The sequence below is a fragment of the Erythrolamprus reginae genome, chromosome 2 (genome assembly GCF_031021105.1).
Source record: "Erythrolamprus reginae isolate rEryReg1 chromosome 2, rEryReg1.hap1, whole genome shotgun sequence".
Classification (NCBI taxonomy): domain Eukaryota; kingdom Metazoa; phylum Chordata; class Lepidosauria; order Squamata; family Dipsadidae; genus Erythrolamprus; species Erythrolamprus reginae.
The window spans coordinates 215,060,821-215,080,772 of record NC_091951.1 but is presented as its reverse complement, the minus strand read 5'-3'; the positions used below and the strand labels follow the sequence as shown (position 1 = coordinate 215,080,772).

The 19,952-nt window shown below is 45.4% G+C and overlaps 1 protein-coding gene across 5 annotated transcripts in view; it reads right to left on the bottom strand.

Moving 5' to 3' along the window:
• The window catches only part of SLC44A2 (solute carrier family 44 member 2 (CTL2 blood group)), a 237,509-nt gene that overhangs the window by 152,050 nt on the left and 65,507 nt on the right, over positions 1-19,952 (bottom strand). For all 5 annotated transcript variants that reach the window (XM_070741789.1, XM_070741790.1, XM_070741793.1 and 2 more), the window contains one exon: positions 11,191-11,264. In XM_070741789.1, the coding sequence (XP_070597890.1) occupies positions 11,191-11,264 (74 nt within the window). The remainder of the gene's footprint in view (positions 1-11,190; positions 11,265-19,952) is intronic.

The window sequence follows — 19,952 nt, the reverse complement described above, 5'->3', positions numbered from 1 at the left end:
CCTAACAAATTTGATATGGACTTCTCTTGGTAGATTATGTCTGCGTATATAGCTAGTTTGTACTCTGAAAACTTCGTCAATTTCTTTTATTAGTTCATAGGGTCCACCTGAAGGATTCCTCCAATTATTTCCGCCATTTTTGCTTGTAAATCTTCATCTTTTTCTTCCGTTATATTCTGGAATCTTAAACCGTAAGATGCTTGTTGTATTTCAAGATGTGTAATTGATTCATCATATTTTTATTTAAAGAGTCATATCTATCTTCCAAATCATCCATTCTTTGTTCTACTTTTTCAGTTTTTTCTTCTACTGCCTTTATTCTTTGTTCACTTTCTTTCAAAGTCTGTTGTATTTCTTTCATCTTCTCCTTCATCTCTCCTGTGTCTGCTTTCAGTTCTCCTATTTCGGCCTTTAAACCTTCACGCTGTTGATTTGCGTCATCTTGGGATTTTAACATAAAACCTTTCATTGCATTCAGTGTCTCCTGTATTGTTTGAAGGGTAGGTTGCGATTGCGCTTTCTCTTTCTCTTTTGCTAGCATAGTTGCAGAGGTGCTTTGATATACAGGAGATGGCTGAGGTGATATTTGGGGTGATGTAGCAGAGGTTAAAGTTTGTTTTTTTAATCGTCTTTGTATATGTGGATGTACTCGACATCCTAATTAATTCTTAGGTAATGCTGTTCTGTGATATTTTCTAGTACCTTTCTGATAATAAAATTTATAATAATTTATAATATGTGTGTGTGTAGATTGTTCTGAGTTCGGGTTTTGTTCAAAATATTACACGGGGCAAAACCCGAACTCAGAACAATCTACATACATATACCCGTGAAAATCTACGAAAACACACACATATATATATATATATATATGTAGATTGTTCTGAGTTCGGGTTTTGCCCTGTGTAATATTTTGCATGTCTATGCGACGTTTCGGTGAAATCACATTCACCATCATCAGGCTGAAGTTTCAAGCTTCGTGCTGTTGTAAAAATTGAATGTTTGCAACTGTCATTTCTTCCTAGTATATAGTGTGGGGGTGGAGATTTGGTTTGAATGTAGCAAATAGATTGGGTGACTATGTTTTAGTGATTTGATTGGTTGGTGGAATCACACTTACTTGAAAGATTGATATGGTGATTATTCTGATATGTTTTTTTGTTTAAGGCTGGTTTCCAAATCTCTGGAAGGCGGGACGTATCATCTCTTTTATTCATGCATAGGGGGCGTTTCTCAATCTCTATAGCTTCTCTAGTAATTCTTCTGTATAAATTTTCTGTTTTGGAAAGTAATTTAGTTTTTTCAAAGTCAATTTCGTGCCCTGTTTTTTTAATGTGCTGGACAAGGGAGGAAGTCTTTTCTTCTTTTTTAACTGCATTCTCATGTTCTGCAATGTGTTGGCTCACTCTTCGATTGGTTTGTCCAATGTATGTGGCTGCACATGTTTTGCAAGGGATTTCATAGATTCCTTGGTGTTCTAGTCGGATTTTATCTTTTGGGTTCCTTAGGATGTTTGATATTTTTTGGTTAGTGACAAATGAAGTTTTAATATTATGTTTGTGCAGGATTTTACTAATTTTGTCAGTGGTGCCCTTGATGTAAGGGAGAAGGGTGGTACCATTGTCCTGTTGTTGATCTTGATTTTTGGGGGGTGTCTCTTTTTTGATTAGGTTTGTGATTGTTTTCCTTTCGAATCCATTAGAAATTAATACATCTTTGAGTTTGTTCAATTCAGTTTTTAAGTGCTCCTGGTCAGCTAGGCGTTTGGTTCTGGTGATGAGAGTTTTGGCTACTGAGGTGATTTGTGCGGGGTGGTGGTGGGAGTGTGCATTTAGATAACGGTTGGTATGGGTTTTCTTTTGGTAGATGGTGTGTCCTAGGGTGCCATTGGGTTTTATATATATATATATATATATATGATGGTCTTGGTATATTCGGGTTTCTTCCCGTGTAGGATTTGGAAATTTCTGGCGACGTTTCGACGAGGTCTCACTCGTCATCTTCAGGCTGGTGTTTCTGTCCTTGTTCTAAGGCGAACACTGCGAGACCTGAGCTGCCTTCCTTCTATAAATACTGGTGGCTGGGTGTGGTCATATGTGTCATATAGAAGGTGTCATCTATATATCTAAGACAGAGTTTGGGTATGTATTCAGATTTGTCCATGGAATATTTTGAAACCAATGCCTTGGACAAATCTGAATACAAACCCAAACTCTGGCTTAGATATGTAGATGACACCTTCGTAATTTGGCCACATGGGAAAGAAAAACTGGACAGCTTTCTCACACATCTCAACAGCCTACACCCCAAAATACAATTCACCATGGAAATAGACACCAACAACAAACTTCCCTTTCTTGATGTCCTAATCTACAAAAAACCCGATGGCTCCCTAGGACACACCGTCTACCAGAAGAAGACACACACCAACCGCTACTTGAACGCAAAATCCCACCACCACCCCGCACAGATCAATTCTGTAGCCAAGACCCTCATTTCCAGAACCAAACACCTAGCCGACAAAGACCACCTGGAACCTGAATTACACAGTCTCACAAATGTATTAATTTCCAATGGATTCCAAAGAGAGGCAATCAACAACTTAATCCAAAAAGAGACACCCCCCAAGAACCAAGACACAGAACAGGACAATGGCATCGCCCTCCTGCCTTACATCAAAGGCACCACAGATAAAATCAGTAAAATTCTCCGCAAACACAACATCAAGACAGCCTTTGGTACAGATAAAAAATAGCCAACATCCTAAGAAACCCGAAAGACAATATCCAACTAGAAAACCAGGGAGTTTATCAAATACCGTGTAAAATCTGCCCAGCCACATATATTGGACAAACGAACAGGAGAGTAAATGCACGTGTTGCAGAACATAAGAATGCATTAAAGAAAAAAGAAAAAACCTCCTCCCTTTTCCAACACTTCAAAACTACAGGACATGAAATTGATTTTGACAGTACCAAATTAATTTCCAAAACAGAACACTACAGCAAAAGAATAATCATGGAAGCCATCGAGATAGAAAAACATCCCCAAAATATGAACAAGCGGGATGATACCTCTCGCTTACCAGACATCTGGAAACCAGCCCTCAAACGTATCACAGCCATAGAAACCAGACTCAGAACACACATTGTAAAACAATCAAGTAGCCTGCAAGTTCCAACTACTCAGGATATCACGCCTAATCTACAATCATTAATTAATCAGCATACCTCAGCTCCATCAACGACCCCAATTGTTACCCCACTGACTCACCAGGAAGTTTCTACACAGCAGGCAATTGCTGAGCCATCAAACCACACCCAGCCACCAGTATTTATAGAAGGAAGGCAGCTCAGGTCTCGCAGTGTTCGCCTTAGAACAAGGACAGAAACACCAGCCTGAAGATGACGAGTGAGACCTCGTCGAAACGTCGCCAGAAATTTCCAAAGCCTATACGGGAAGAAACCCGAATATACCAAGACCGTCATACCTGTACCCGTGAAAATCTACGAAAACACACACACACACACACATATATATACACACATACACACACACACACACACATATATATATATATATATGGTGGGAGTTTTTTATGTCGGATCACCCTGGTATATTGAAGGAACATCACAGCTCCTTTTAGCCTCTAGGCCCAACCCAGGACCATTTCAAGGCAGTTAATTTATTCATAGCTGACAACTATATTCTCTATGTATCAAATGTTTTTAGCTGGAATTTCTCCCTTAATTTTTAAATTCCAGCTAAAAACATTATATATATGTGTGTGTGTGTGTGTGTGTGACGGTCTTGGTGTATATATATATATATATATTTTAAAAAGGGAAAACTCCAATAAACCTCAATCCAATCAAACTTTGCTACTTATATTTACTGCTTATATTTGATATGAAAAATACCCAAATTTCTAAATACCACAGAAACAATAATACAGTGATCCCCCGATTATTGTGAGGGTTCCGTTCCAGGACCCCTCGCAATGATTGGTTTTTCGCGAAGTAGCGCTGTGGAAGTAAAAAACACCATCTGCGCATGCGTGATCTTTTTTTTTTTTTAAAGGCCGCGCATGCGCAGACGGTGGGGCAACGACAGTTCGGAGGCTGGCAATGGTTATTTTTCATGCTGGCCACCCCCTCCAGTCCAATTTTAACCTGGTTTTTTTGTGCTCTCAAGTTGCTAGCTCTCAGTGAGGACACTTGCCACTTCTGATTTCCCATTCCAATTTGAACCTGGTTTTTTTTGCCCTCTCAAGCTGCTAGCTCTCAGTGAGAACACTTGTCACTTATGATTTCCCATTCAGATTTGAACCTGGTTTTTTTTGCCCTCTCAAGCTGCTAGCTCTCAGTGAGAACACTTGTCACTTATGATTTCCCATTCCAATTTGAACCTGGGTTTTTTTTGCCCTCTCAAGCTGCTAGCTCTCAGTGAGAACACTTGTCACTTATGATTTCCCATTCAGATTTGAACCTAGTTTTTTTTGCCCTCTCAAGCTGCTAGCTCTCAGTGAGAACACTTGTCACTTATGATTTCCCATTCCAATTTGAACCTGTTTTTTTGCCCTCTCAAGCTGCTAGCTCTCAGTGAGAACACTTGTCACTTCTGATTTCCCATTCCAATTTGAACCTGGTTTTTTTTGCCCTCTCAAGCTGCTAGCTCTCAGTGAGAACACTTGTCACTTCTGATTTCCCATTCAGATTTGAACCTGGTTTTTTTTGCCCTCTCAAGCTGCTAGCTCTCAGTGAGAACACTTGTCACTTCTGATTTCCCATTCCAATTTGAACCTGGTTTTTTTTGCCCTCTCAAGCTGCTAGCTCTCAGTGAGAACACTTGTCACTTCTGATTTCCCATTCCAATTTGAACCTGGGGTTTTTTTGCCCTCTCAAGCTGCTAGCTCTCAGTGAGAACACTTGTCACTTCTGATTTCCCATTCCAATTTGAACCTGGTTTTTTTTGCCCTCTCAAGCTGCTAGCTCTCAGTGAGAACACTTGTCACTTATGATTTCCCATTCCAATTTGAACCTGGTTTTTTTTGCCCTCTCAAGCTGCTAGCTCTCAGTGAGAACACTTCTGTCACTTCTGATTTTCAAGTCCAATTTGAACCAGGTTTTTTGGCCCTCCCAAGTTGCTAGCTCTCAGTGAGAACACTTTCCACACTTCTGATTTCCCAGTCCAATTTGAACCAGGTTTTTTGGCCTCATGTCCTCCTTCCATCCCTTCCTCCTTCCATCCCTCCCTCCTTCCATCCCTCCTTCCTTTCGTAAAAAGCACCTAAACAATGACAGAATAAAAACCCCCAGCCCTCACCTGTGTTTGAATTTCATTCACTCAGTCATTCATTCATTCTTCTCTATGCCACTCAGTCCCAACACTTTCAACCCACAAATTACCATTTCCCATCCCCTTAATGTACTGTACTGTACTGTACCTCTACCTGTACCTGTACTGTACACATTGAATAACACACTTAGTCATCCTGATAGAAACAATAACAATATTTATTTACATTGTACATTTTTTGGGGGGGTTAGCATAACTAGGATAAATCGGGATCTTCTTCTATCACCATGTCTACAATGGATGCTGCAGGTGATGGTGTGGCAGACCTCTTGGTTTTCGTGACAAACATAGTTATGGGCAGTTGTTGGCGCGTTTTCTTTTGCTTGGCTAACATGGCTCTGTATGGTGCAATGGTGTTGTCAAGGGAGGCCTTAAAGTGTATAGAGCGAGTCATGTTGGGATCCCAAAGTTTCGCCATGCGTTGCAGATGTGCAGCAGTTCTGTTCATTTCTGCAAGCCGCTCAAGCGTTAGGCCAACATCTTCTTCTTCCTCAGATTCTTCAGCTCCCTCCTCTTCTTTGTCTTTGTCTTTGTCTGTCAGCAGTAGGCCCATGCTCATCAAGCAAACCATTGACTTCCTCTGGTGTCATGTCAACGAAGCCTTCTCCACCCAGTGCCTGTGCCAGCTTCACAGAGTTCTGGACTGCAGCATCTTGAATTTCTTCGGGAGCAAATCCCCTGTGATAATTCACCACTTCTGGCCACAATTTCCTCCAGCAGGCATTCATTGTCTGTGACTTCATATCCATTAAGGCACTCTGAATGTTCTTCAGACAAGATGCAATTGTGTACTGACGCCAGTAGGCCTTCAATGTGAAGTTTTGATCAGCATCCATTGCTTCCACGATGCTTCCAAGAGAATTGCGCATGTACAGTGCCTTAAATGCGCGGATAATACCTTGATCCATCGGCTGGATAAGCGATGTGGTGTTTGGTGGCAAGAATTCGACTTGCACCCCATCATGTTCATGTGCCAGGTCATCATGGCCTCCAGCATTGTCCATTAGGAGAAGCACTTTGAAATTGAGTCCTTTGGCAGCCAAATAATCCTTCACCTGTGGGATGAAGCACTGATGAAACCAGTCCCCGCGTGAGGGGTTTTGTAATCCATGCTTTAGGATTATGCATCCAGTACACTGGCAATGCATTCTTATTTCTGTTCTTGAGGGCTCTTGGATTTCGTGACTTATAAATTAGCCTGGCTTCATCAAAAAGCCTGCTGCATTCCCACACATGATCAAAGTCACCCGATCTTTCATGGCCTTAAAGCCAGGGGCTTTGGCTTCATCTTGCATCAAGAAAGTCCGTGAAGGCATCCTCTTCCAGAGCAGGCCTGTTTCGTCCATGTTGAACACCTGTTCTGGAAGGTAGCCCCCTTCTGCAATTAGATCTTTAAACGTGCGCTGGACAAAGTTTTCAGCTGCACCTGTATCTGCTGAGGCAGCTTCTACATGCAATGACACACTCTTCAGGCCATAGCGCCGTTGAAATCTGTCAAACCACCCTTTGCTTGCTGTGAATGTGGCTGGGGCTGAAGAAGCAGAAGATGTTGATGGCTGGGGGTCATCAGAGTCAACAACACCTTCATCTACAGAGAATGACAGGAAAGGGAGAGAGAAGTGACTTGAATGAAAGCATACAGTCCTTCCATCCCTCCCTCCTTCCATCCATCCATCCATCCCTCCCTCCTTCCATCCTTCTCTCCCTCCCTCCCTCCTTCCTTCCCTTCTCTCCCTCCCTCCTAACATCCCTCCCTCCCTCCTTCCTTCCATCCCTCCCCTCCCTCCTTCCATCCATCCCTCCCTCCTTCCCTCCCTCCCTCCCTCCTTCCTTAAAAAACACTTAAATACAGTATGTAATGACAGAATAAAAAACCCCAGCCCTTACCTGCGTTTCCCTCATCTGCATCGCCTCCTTCTGTGTGTTCAAGACGGTTGTACAATTGCTGCGCCTTGGTTCGTATAGTGTTCGTATCCAAAGCAATGCTCTTTTTTCGGCAGTCTTGTACCCACACAGACAAAGCAGCTTCCATCTTCATAAGGCGTTTGTTTCTAGGCGTCACTATTCTTTTTGCAGCTTTGTTGAATGATATCAGAGAAGTTTGCCTTATCTTCTTCTCATCTTTCCTAATGTATCGCACAGTCGATTCGTTGATCCCATAATGCCGACCAACCTCTACATTAGAACGCCCCGCTTTCAGCATGTCCAAAAGTACAATCTTCTCCTTGATTGTCAGCATCTTCCGGGTCTTTTTAGCATCGCCGGCTCCACTCCGGGTGCAACGTTTAGGTGCCATCTTCCACGAAGTCTTCACAAAGAGCTCCAAGAAACAGATCCAAGGAACAGATCCAAGACACAGATGCAAGACACGCAAGCTCCAAGAAACGGCTACAAAAGTTGCAAAAGTTTCAAAGCAAAGCAAAGCTGAGCAAACAACACTGATTGGCCGAGATTTCTGTCCATCAGCAATGACAACGGTGATTGGCTGAAATTTTGCTGTATCACCATTGCCGGGCAAACTTATTGCAATGGCAAAGCTGATTGGCTGAGATTTCGGCCAACCAGCAATTATACACGTCAGTTTGGTGATGACGCGTGACGTCATCGGGCGGGGAAAACCACGCACGTATTTTTAATTTTTAATTTTTTTAAAAAAATCGCGATATAGCCTGTATAGCGTTTCGCAACGATCGAGATGGTATCAATTGCTGAAAAATCGCGATTTAGCCCGTTCGCAATGATCGGGATCGCGATACCCGGGGGATCACTGTATATCAAGAATAATAATGAAAGGGTCCAAAAATATACAGTAATACCTCATGATACGAACTTAATTGGTGCAAGGAGGAGGTTCGTAAGACGAAAGGTTCGTAACACGAAACATTGTTTCCCATAGAAAACAATGTAAAGTCAATTAATCCGTGCAACCAAAAAAAAACCCGCAAAAAAAAGGGCTTTCGGCGACTGCTGGGAAGCCGCGCGGCTGTTTTAAAAGGTGACAGCCGGCCTGGGGGGCTTCCCAGCACCCCCCCGAACCTGGGTTCGGGGTTCGGGGGGGTGCTGGGAAGCCCCACAGGCCGGCTGCGACCTTTTAAAAGAGCCGCGCCGCTTCCTATCTGTCTCCTGAAGCCGAACGGCAAAGCCGAACTTCCGCGTTCGGCTTCAGGAGACAGCTGGGAAGCGGCGCGGCTGTTTTAAAAGGTTGCAGCTGGCCTGGGGGCTTCCCAGCACCCCCCGAACCCGGGTTCGGGGTTCGGGGTGTGCTGGGAAGCCCCCCAGGCCGGCTGCGACCTTTTAAAACAGCCGCGCCGCTTCCCAGCTGTCTCCTGAAGCCGAACGCCAAAGCCGAACTTCCACGTTCGGCTTCGGGAGACAGCTGGGAAGCGGTGCGGCTGTATTAAACGGTGACAGTCGGGCTGGGGGGCTTCCCAGCAACCTCCCGAACCGAACCCGGGGTTCAGAAAAATTTTGCCTCTTCTTACGAACTTTGTTCGAGTTACGAACCGGCGTTCGGGAGGCTTCTGGGAAGCCCCGCCGCCCGGCTGTCACCTTTTAAAACAGCCGCGCGGCTTCCCAGCAGTCTCCGAACGCCAGTTCGTAACTCGAAAAAAGTTTGTAAGAAGAGGCAAAAATTTTCTGATCCCCGGGTTCGTATCACGAGTTGTTCGTAAGACGAGCGGTTCGCATCTTGAGGTACCACTGTATTTACGTATTACCCCCTTTACTTCTACTTAATCCACTTAATATTCTTTATACTTTATCAATACTAAAAATATAAACTTAATTCTTGTTTTAAAAACTTTCAGTCTATTTTAAAATAACAATATATAGTATATAATTTTAAATCAATATATCACTATATCAAAGGAGAAAATTATTTTAATATTCACTCTTACATAATTTTTTTTAATCAATTAGCTAAATAGATAATCCTATTTATCAATATAAAATTTGCAATAATAAAATTACTAAATATCAAAATGAAAACAGGAAAGAAAAGAGAAAATGACCAGAAGCAAAGGAGAAGGAAAGAGTTTTAATCCATACAACAACTTATCAAAAGAAAGACAGAAATTAATCATGTTACTTTTCATATGACAGAATTTTCTTATACCTTGGCAAAATTTATTACCTACTGGAGATTTCTTATTATTATTGTTTCTCTTTTAAAAAAAAGATACTACACCAGGGGAGGGAAGGGAGGACCAGAAAGGGTTTAGCAATTCATTATTTCAATTAATTTTATTTTAAAATATCTATTAATATATTCAATACCTAAGGAGAAAAAAGGAAAGGAGGAAAGAAAGAAAAAGAAAAAAAATAGAGGGAAAACACCAATAATATACTTATAATTTTCAGTCAAACGTAGAGGTCCTTTGTTGATTGAAGTTCTAAGGATTTTGGTTATTTTTTTAACAGTTCTTTTGTGATTATTCTCTAAGTTCCGAAGTGCAAAATAGTTCCAAGAGTCAAATTAATCCAAATTTATATAGTTCAGTACTCCAATAATAAATCCAGGTCTAATTCGAACACAAAGCCAAAATCCAATATTTTAATCCAAAGATATCAGGAAGAATAATTTTAGTTCAGTTCCAAAGGTAAGTCTTGAAATAAATCCTCATAGACGACAAAGGAAAGGACAAAGAAAAAGTTTCCTCTTTGCAGAGAGTTTAGCAAAGAAGCTCGAGAATCCAAGGACAGCAAATCCAATCGAAATCACTCCATCAATACAAATCTTATTATTATAATTCACCAGTCGCAAGATATCACATAGTTCATTAAATTGTTAGTTTATTTGTTGATTTATTCCATTTTGAAAGTAAAGATCGACAAAAGGAAACGTAATCCCTCCGCAGATGGAAAATAGTGCCCGGGATTTGACATTTTTCTGAACTTGCTGAGATTCAAATCTTTATTAAATCATATCTCCTAACATCCTCTTCCAAGCTATGGTTTTATATCCAGTCTCAGTCTTAGAAATCAGCTCAAATCCAATTTTATAAATTTAATTCGGTATAAAAAGAGAGGAAAAGTAGTTCCGGCCATCTATTCTTTTCCAGCCCCAGGATATGAATTTTCCTTAAAACTTTCTTTTTTCGCCATATTGTTTTAAAAGTTCAATTTGATCAAATCTTCTAAGTTTATCATATAGTAATAAAATTATACCTTGAAATCTTCTTTTCTCTTTTGTATTCTCCTTCTGCTTTTGCTGCTCTTTTGAAATATTAGGTTCTTATTATTATTATTTTCTTGCTTCCCACTGGTAAGGACGGATCACAATGGCCGAGTCCTCTGGGAGTTCAAGGATCGGTTCTCCCTTCTCCAAAGCTGCAGGGCGATCCCTTGCCTCCTGAGCTTCGGCGGTAGCTCCTGGGGTTCAGGGAAGCCCCGTTCTAGAAACGGGCCATCCGGACCTGAACCAACCACAAAACGCGGAGGGGTAGAAGGAGTCTCAGGGACAGAGCCCTGTCCCGGACTCTCCGCTGCGATCCCAGACCAAACCAGAAGCACCTGTAACTTTTCTGTAGATCTTGAAGCACCATAGAGTTTCAAAGTAATTACTGTAAGTTGTTAACATAACCTTTTATTCATGTCTATATTTCATTTTGGCACCAGGAACCACTTGGTGCAGCAGACATTAGTAATATGATTAAAGAGCAAACCATTATTTAAGATTTGATACCATTAGTTGAATACTATTTATTCACTTCACAGATGATATACCTTCTTGGCTATCCTAATTTTCCTTCTCCATCTAGCTTTGATATCAAACTTTCAGCAACAAAAATACTATCGCAAGGGAAAAAAATTAATAAACAGTGCAATACATACCCACAATGCCAACTGCAATGTAGCCCCCAATTGCAACCAGCAGCAAGATACAGCAGATGATATCTGTGCAGCCCCTGGAATAATAAATAAATAAATAAATAAATAAATAATAATAATAATAATTTATTAGATTTGTATGCCGCCCCTCTCCGGGGGCTCAGAGCGGCTCACAACAACAATAGCAATACAATACAAATCTAATGTTAAAAGACAAAGTTAAGAAATCCATTATCATTAAAAAACAGGCAAGCTACACAATCACACCACACTCAAGTCCAACTAGTCAGAAGGGGGGGCATCAATCCCCCCATGCCTAGCGACATAAATGGGTCTTCAACATCTTGCAGAAGGTGAGGAGGGTGGCGGCAGTTTGAATCTCCAGGTGGAGTTGATTCCAGAGGGCCAGGGCTGCCACAGAGAAGGCTCTTCCCCTAGGTCCTGCCAGACGACATTGTTTAGTCGACGAGACCCGGAGAAGGCCAACTCTGTGGGACCTAATCAGCTGCTGGGATTCGTGCGGGAGAAGGCGGTCCCATAGGTATTCTGGTCCGATGCCATGTAGGACTTTATAGGTCATTACCAACACTTTCAATTGTGTCCGGAAACTAATCGGCAGCCAGTGTAGGCTGCGGAGTGTTGATGAGACGTGGACATATCTAGGAAGGCCCATGATTGCTTCCGCAGCCGCATTCTGCACGATCTGAAGTTTCCGAACACTCTTCAGAGGTAGCCCCATGTAGAGAATGTTGCAGTAGTCGAACCTCGAGGTGATGAGGGCATGAGTGACCATGTGCAGAGACTCCTTGTCCAAATAGGGCCACAACTGGTGCACCAGGCGAACCTGGGCAAACGCCCTCCTCGCCACAGCCGACTGATGGTGTTCCAATGTTAGCTATGGGTCGAGGAGAACACCCAAGTTGCGAACCCTCTCCAAGGGGGTCAATAATCCCCCCCAGGGTAATGGATGGACAGATGGAATTGTCCTTGAGAGGCAAAACACACAGTCACTCTGTCTTGTCAGGGTTGAGTCTGAGTCTGTTGACACCCATCCTGACCCTAACAGCCTCCAGGCACCGGCACATCACTTCCACTGCTTCGCTGACTGGACGTAGGGTGGAGATGTACAGCTGGGTGTCATCAGCATATTGATGACATCTCACCCCATGCCCTTGGATGATCTCACCCAGCGGTTTCATATAGATATTAAATAGTAGGGAGAGGAGCGACCCCTGAGGCACCACACAAAGGAGAAACCTTGAGGTCGACCTCTGACACCCCCCCCACTAACACTGACTGCGATTGGCCAGAGAGGTAGGACGAGAACCACTGTAGAACAGTTCCCCCCACTCCCAACCTCTCCAGGTATCGCAGAAGGATACCATGGTCATTGGTATCGAAAGCCGCTGAGAGGTCAAGAAGCACCAGAACAGAGGATAAACCCCTGTCCCGGGACCACCAGAGATCATCCATCAGCACAACCAAAGCAGTTTTCCATGCTGTAGCCGGGCCTGAATCTTGACTGCTGAGGGCCTAGGTAATTGGCTTCTTCCAAGGACCGCTGCAGCTGGAGCACCACCACCTTCTCGACAACCTTTCCCATAAAGGGAAGGTTGGAGACTGGACGATAGTTATTAAGTACAGCTGGGTCCAGGGAAGGTTTCTTGAGGAGGAGGCGCACAATTGACTCCTTGTAGGAAGCCGAGAAGGAATTTTTTTTTGTATTTTTGTGTTTATTAGATTTGCCACCCCTCAGAAGGCGGTCCCGGAGATATTCTGGTCCGATGCCATGAAGGGCTTTATAGGTCATAACCAACACTTTGAATTGTGACTGGAAATTGATCGGCAACCAATGCAGACTGCGGAGTGTTGGTGTCACATGGGCATAACTTGGGAAGCCCATGATTGCTCTCGCAGCTGCATTCTGCACGATCTGAAGTTTCTGAACACTTTTCAAAGGTAGCCCCATGTAGAGAGCATTACAGCAGTCGAACCTCGAGGTGATGAGGTCATGAGTGACTGTGAGCAGTGAGTCCCGGTCCAGATAGGGCCACAACTGGTGCACCGGGCGAACCTGGGCAAACGCCCCCCTCGCCACAGCTGAAAGGTGTTTCTCTAATGTGAGCTGTGGATCGAGGAGGACGCCCAAGTTGCGGACCTTCTCCGAGGGGGTCAGCGATTCCCCCCCAGGGTAATGGACGGACAGATGGAATTGTCCTTGGGAGGCAGAACCCACAGCCACTCCGTCTTATCTGGGTTGAGTTTGAGTCTGTTGACACCCATCCAGACCCCAACAGCCTCCAGGCACCGGCACATCACTTCCACTGCTTCGTTGACTGGACATGGGGTGGAGATGTACAACTGGGTATCATCCGCATACTGATGATACCTCATCGCATGCCCCTGGATGATCTCACCCAGTGGTTTCATGTAGATATTGAATAGTAGGGGGGAGAGGACCAACCCCTGAGGCACCCCACAAGGGAATAACCTCAAGGTCGACCTCTGACCCTCCACTAACACCGACTGCGACTGACCGGAGAGATAGGAGGAGAACCACTGGAGAACAGTGCCTCCCACTCCCAGCCCCTCCAGCCGGCGCAGAAGGATACCATGGTCGATGATATCGAAAGCCGCTGACAGGTCAAGAAGCACCAGGACAGAGGACAGGCCCCTGTCCCGGGCCCGCCAGAGATCATCCATCAACGCGACCAAAGCAGTTTCTGTACTGTAGCCGGGCCTGAATCCAGACTGCTAGGGACCTAGATAATCGGCTTCTTCCAAGGACCGCTGGAGTTGGAGCGCCACCACCTTCTCGACAACCTTCCCCATAAAGGGAAGGTTGGAGACTGGACGGTAGTTATTAAGCACGGCTGGGTCCAGGGAAGGCTTCTTGAGGAGGGGGCGCACAAGTGCCTGCTTATAAGGAGCTGGAAAGGACCCCCTCCCCAAGGAGGCGTTGACAATTTTAGGTTAAGAAGGGAGCGGGTCACCCTAAACAGAGCGGCCGGGTGGTATTCCGCTGATGCAATCAAGGCGGCATGTTGCGCGCATCTTGCCGCCTTGAGCGCCACTTTGTAAGTCTTAATATGAGCTCTTACAAGTGTTCGATCGGATTCGGACTTACTCTTCCTCCATCGCTTCTCTAGACGTCTCTTCTGGTGTTTTAACTCCCGGAGCTCCTTGTTGAACCATGGAGCTCTACGGGGTCTAGCACCATGGAGAGGTCGCAACGGCACAATTCAGTCCAGAGCATCCGCTGCAGCCTTGTTCCAGGCCTCAGCCAGAGACTCTGCCGCGCTGTGGATGAGTGTATCTGGAATAACCCCAAGTGCCTTCTGAAAGCCTTCTGGATACATCAGGCGTCTGGGGCGGAACAACCTAATCGGTTCCGCCTCCCTACAGGGAAGGATTGGAGCCAGGAAGTCAAGCCGCAGTAGAAAATGGTCCGACCATGACAAAGGCAATACTTCTAAGCCCCTTAGTCTCAGAGAGGAATACCATGTCGGGTGCATGCCCTCCTTCGTGAGTTGGACCCTGTACTACTTGGGTCAGGTCCATGGCTGTCATGGTGACCATGAACTCCTGTGCCAGTCCAGAGGATTCGCCGAGTGACGGCAGGTTGAAGTCCCCCAAGACAATAAGTCTGGGGAACTCCACCGCCAACCCAGCTACCTCCTCGAGTAGCACAGGCAGGGCCTGTGACACGCAGCTGGGAGGCAGGTACGTGAGAAACAGGCCCACCGGAACCCCTAAATCCAACTTCACTCGCAACCCGCAATCTCTGGAGCAATGAGTCTACGCAGGCTAAGGCTCTCCCTGGGTATAATAGCCACTCCTCCCCCCCCTTCCCTGGGGTCGAGGCTGATGCCATATCTGAAACCCAGCTGGACAGATTTCAGAGAGGAACTCCTCCCTCCAGGCCCAGCCAGGTTTTAGTTACACAAGCCAAGTCGGCCTCCTCATCCAGGATTAGATCCCGGATGAGGAGAGCTTTATTTACCCCCGACCTGGCATTGAGTAGCAGCAGCCTGAGCCCAGGGTCAGAGTTACACTCATCACCAGTACCTAGGTTTGGGTTCACAGAGCCGGAACAAGGGATCGTTATTAAGCAGCGATCCCTCGTTCCCCTGGAACGGCTAGCTCTGTGGCCCCCGCCATATCTGCCTCTCCCCAGCAAGACTGTGATATTCCGACCCTCCGCCACCCCAGACATCGGTGCCCCCTCCCCTCCCGCCTCTCCAGTGTCAGGTAGGCTAATTAGATCATTCATACCATTTTCATTTGTTTCATCCATACTAAAATCCCACCCAGCCCACCCATGACAATCACTCATATCATACATATTATCACAACCACTCCAATTTAATCCTCCCTCCAATAAATTAGCTAAAATGTTAATAACTAAAAACTCTATATAAAATCTTATTAATAATTAATATAAACATCAAATTAGCTTAAAACTAGAATAGCAAATTACACTAAATAATTCTTAAGGTCTTAAAAGAATAACATTATTAAAAATTAATAAATTTATAAAGTGCAAGATTATAAAGTGCTGAACATGACCCCCTCCTCAAAGAAGCGTTGACAATCTCCTGGACCCAGCTCTGTGTCACCTCCACGCTGGCCAAAACCAACCAGGAGGGACACATATCCAGTAAACAGGTGGCAGAACTCACAGCTCCAATGGCCTTGTCCACTTCATCAGGTGTCACCAGGTCAAACTCCTCCCAGACAGGACAAAGACAGGCCCCAGACACTGCAGTTCAATTGGAGTCAAGGTCTCTCCGAATCTGAGTGATTTTATCAGCGAAAAATGCATTAAAGCCATCGGCATTGCCCTGCAAGGGCTCCCCAACTTCCCCCTGATTTAGAAGAGAGTGGGTCACCCTAAACAGGGTGGCCGGGCGGGATTCCACTGATGCAATCAAGGTGGCATGATATGCGCATCTTGCTGTCTTGAGCGCCACTTTGTAAGTCTTAATATGAGCTCTTACAAGTGTTCAATCAGACTTAGATTTTCTTTTCCTCCACCACATCTGTCTCTTCTGGCCTTTCAACACCCGGAGTTCCTCGTGAACCAAGGAGCACTCCGGGGTCTAGTGCCACAGAGAGGTCGCTCCGAAGATGCTACACGCGCCCCACTCATTTTCCGGGCTGAGCCACCGGCCTCCAGCTGCCAGGTAGCTCAGGGATAGGCGCCGCTGCTGCTCCGAAGTTGCTGCATGCACCCCACTCATCCCCTGGGTTAAGCTGCTGGCCTCTAGCCACCAGGTGGCTCGAGGACAGGCACCGCTGCTGCTCTGATGATGCTGCACGAGCCCCACTCATCCTCCAGGCTGAGCCGCTGGCCTCCAGCCGCCAGGTGGCTCAGGGACAGCCGCCACCACTGCTCCGAAGATGCTGCATGCGCCCCACTCATCCCCCGGGCTGAGCCAGCGGCCTTCAGCTGCCAGATGGCTTGGGGACAAGTGCTGCTGCTGCTCCGAAGCTGCTGCAAGCGCCCCACTCATCCCCCGGGCTGAGCCACCAGCCTCCAGCCACCAGGTGGCTCGGGGACAGCCACCGCCGCTGCTCCGAAGATGCTGCATGTACCCCACTCATCCCTCAGGCTGAGCCGTTGGCCTCCAGCCGCCAGGTGGCTCAGGGACAGCTGCTGCCGCTGCTCCAAAGATGCTGCATGTGCCCCACTCATCCCTGGAGCCGAGCTGCCCACTCCAGCTGCCGGACTGCCAGGCGGCCTTGGGGATAGTCGCCTCCGCTGCTGACCACCACCCAGCATTCAGTGTATAAGACACACCCATTTTTTGACACACCTTTTTGAGGTAAAAAGGTGCGTCTTATACAGCAAAAAATACAGTAACAAACACATTTCTCTTTCATCCTGTAGTGAAGACGGGAAGTGGGCATTAACTCCTCCGAAGTAGTAAACCACCATCTCTAGGTTTTAGAGATGTACACAGGCATACTATGATGCTGATTACTACTATAATGATTCAGATAATAGGCATTGGACACTTACCTGAATGCCTCTTCTCATACGCAGAGCAGGGGCAGCAGTCACATGGGTCTGCTCGCTGTCCTAGCCAATCAGGACTGAGCCTTCAGTCTTAACAAAGCTTGCTGGATCTGCCCCTTCTCCAGAATTCGCGAATCCGTAGACTTGGTACTCATGAGGGACTCAACTCTCAGTTTTAAGGTTAGGAAAGAAGAAAGACAAGAAGTCATAGGGTGAGAGGTAACTGTTGCCCCCGCTCTACGTATGAGAAGAGGCATTCAGGTAAGTGTCCAACACCTATTCTCCATACGGAGGAGCAGGGTCAGCAGTCACATGGGACGTATCCAATAAATGTGTCCCCTACGGTGGGGAAAGGTCAGAGGTCATGAGAGATAATGCTCTGGAGGACTCTCCAGCCAAATGATGCATCTGCCGAGGCGTAGGAGTCTATTTTGTAGTGGCGAATGAATAACAATAATGATGATGATGATGATGATGATGATAATAATAATAATAATAATAATAATAATATATTAGATTTGTATGCCACTCCTCTTCGAAGATTCGGAGCGGCTCACAACAGCAATACAAAATACAAATCCAACGATTAAAAAGCAAAACAGTTAAAAAACCCTTGATTTAAAAACAATCATACAACCCAAACAAACCATACATAAAACGGAGCGGCCAAGGGGAATCAATTTCCCCATGCCTGGCCGCAAAGGTGGGTTTTTAGGAGATTGCGAAAGGCAAGGAGGGTGGGAGCAGTCCTAATCTCTGGGGGGAGTGGATTCCAGAGGGTCGGGGCCACCACAGAGAAGGCTCTTCCCCGAGTCCTGCCACATGGCATTGTTTTGTCGATGGGACCCGGAGAAGGCAACTCTGTGGGACCTAATCAGTTGCTGGGATTCATGTGGCAGAAGGCGGTCTCGAAAGGTATTCTTGTCCGATGCCAGATTGAATTTGGTGTGGACCAAATAGCTGCTTTGCAGATCTTTTCCAATGGGGCTTCGGTTGCCCAAGCTGCTGATGTTGCTGTGCTTCTGGTTGAATGAGCGGTGATGCCTCTGGAAATGGGCATGCAGGCTGATTCATACGCCTTCGCAAAGGTGCTCCTTATCCATCTGCTGAGGATAATTGATGAGACCTTGGAGCCTAGAGACCGCAGTTCTCTATAAGGTGCGCGGCCGTGCGACCATGCATGTAATAATCACCTGCCGTGCAGCATTTTCAACTGCAGTGCAAGACACCTGACAGAGAAGCTGCAGGAGCCCAAGGCTCTGTGGAGGGGATTCCCCTCTGAGTCCTGACAGAGACTAGTGAGCCTGAACTCACATTACCCGTCCTCCCACTGAGCAAAGAACCACCCTCCCACTGAGCAAAGAATTCCAGGGGTCTGAGTGCCTTTTACCCTTTGTTCACTTCAAAATTGCTGCTGCTGCTACCCACTTGCCTCTTCTTTCCCTAACAAACCCCGCCTCTAACACTGAGAGACTCTTTATCCCATTAATTCAGAGGGGCATGGAAGCTCCACCCATAGGATCACTTTTGGACTCCATTGGTCAGCCCGCTCTGTCATTTAATTGATCTCGCCTGAGCGCTTCAATTGGAGGGTTATGAGAGAGGAAGTGGCCCCGGATTGGCAGTAAGCTAAGGATGCTTGAATGAAGAGTTCCAATTCATTATAAAAGTGACATGAAACTCCTTAGACCAGGAGTCTCCAATCGTGGCAACTTTAAGACTTGTGGTCTTCAACTCCCAGAATTCTGTTGTCAAGGTTGGAGACACCCTGCCTTAGCCAGTTACTTTCAGTTTCACTTTCAACCCGGAAGCAGAGTCCTTTATCATCTACTGTATAATTTTACTCCCTGCAGTTAGACATTACAGACAGGCTCACATTAAATTTTTTTGAAACTGTATGAGGGGAAAAGAAGGAAAGGGTCTGCCTATAGGAGGTATAAAGAGTATGGTAGTATAGCTGACAGAGAGGTGTATAAAATGAGACAGAAGGAGGCAAAACAGATAATATATTTTGCTAAAGCCTCAAAAGAGGAAGAAATTGCCAAATCTGTGAAGAAGAGGGATAAAACTTTTTTCAGATATATTAGTGATAGAAAGAAGAAAAACTGAAGCATCACAAAGCTTAGTACTGGAGATGGGAATAAGGAGGTCGATGACCATTTGAATAGCTACTTCTGTTCAGTTTTCTCAGAAGGCAGCTTACAATATAATACTGTGGGTGGATATAGCATTGCTTCCAGATGTAGGGATTCAGCTCCAGTGATCTCAGAGGCGATGTCTTAAAAGAACTTGAACGATTAAAGACAAATAAGGCAATGGGTGCAGATGGCATCCACCTCAGAGTTCTTAAAGAACTCAGATATGTGATTGCTGCCCCCTTGACTAATTTAACAGGAGATGTTCCTGATGATTGGAGAATGGCCAGTTTTGTGCCTATCCAGAAGAAGGGCAGTAGAGAAGAAGCTGGTAACTACAGGCCAGTTAGCTTGACATCAGTTATAGTTAAAATGATGGAGACTCTACTTCGTCATTTTAGGATAAATCAGCACTTATTGGACCCAAACCAGCATGGCTTTACTGAGGGCAAATCATGTCAGACTAATGTTATTGATTTATTTGGCTATGTCACAAAGGTGTTGGATGAATGTGGTGCTGTGGATATTGCCTATCTGGACTTCAGCAAAGCCTTTGATACGGTTCCACATAAAGAGCTGATAGATACGTTAGTGAAGATTTGAAGTTA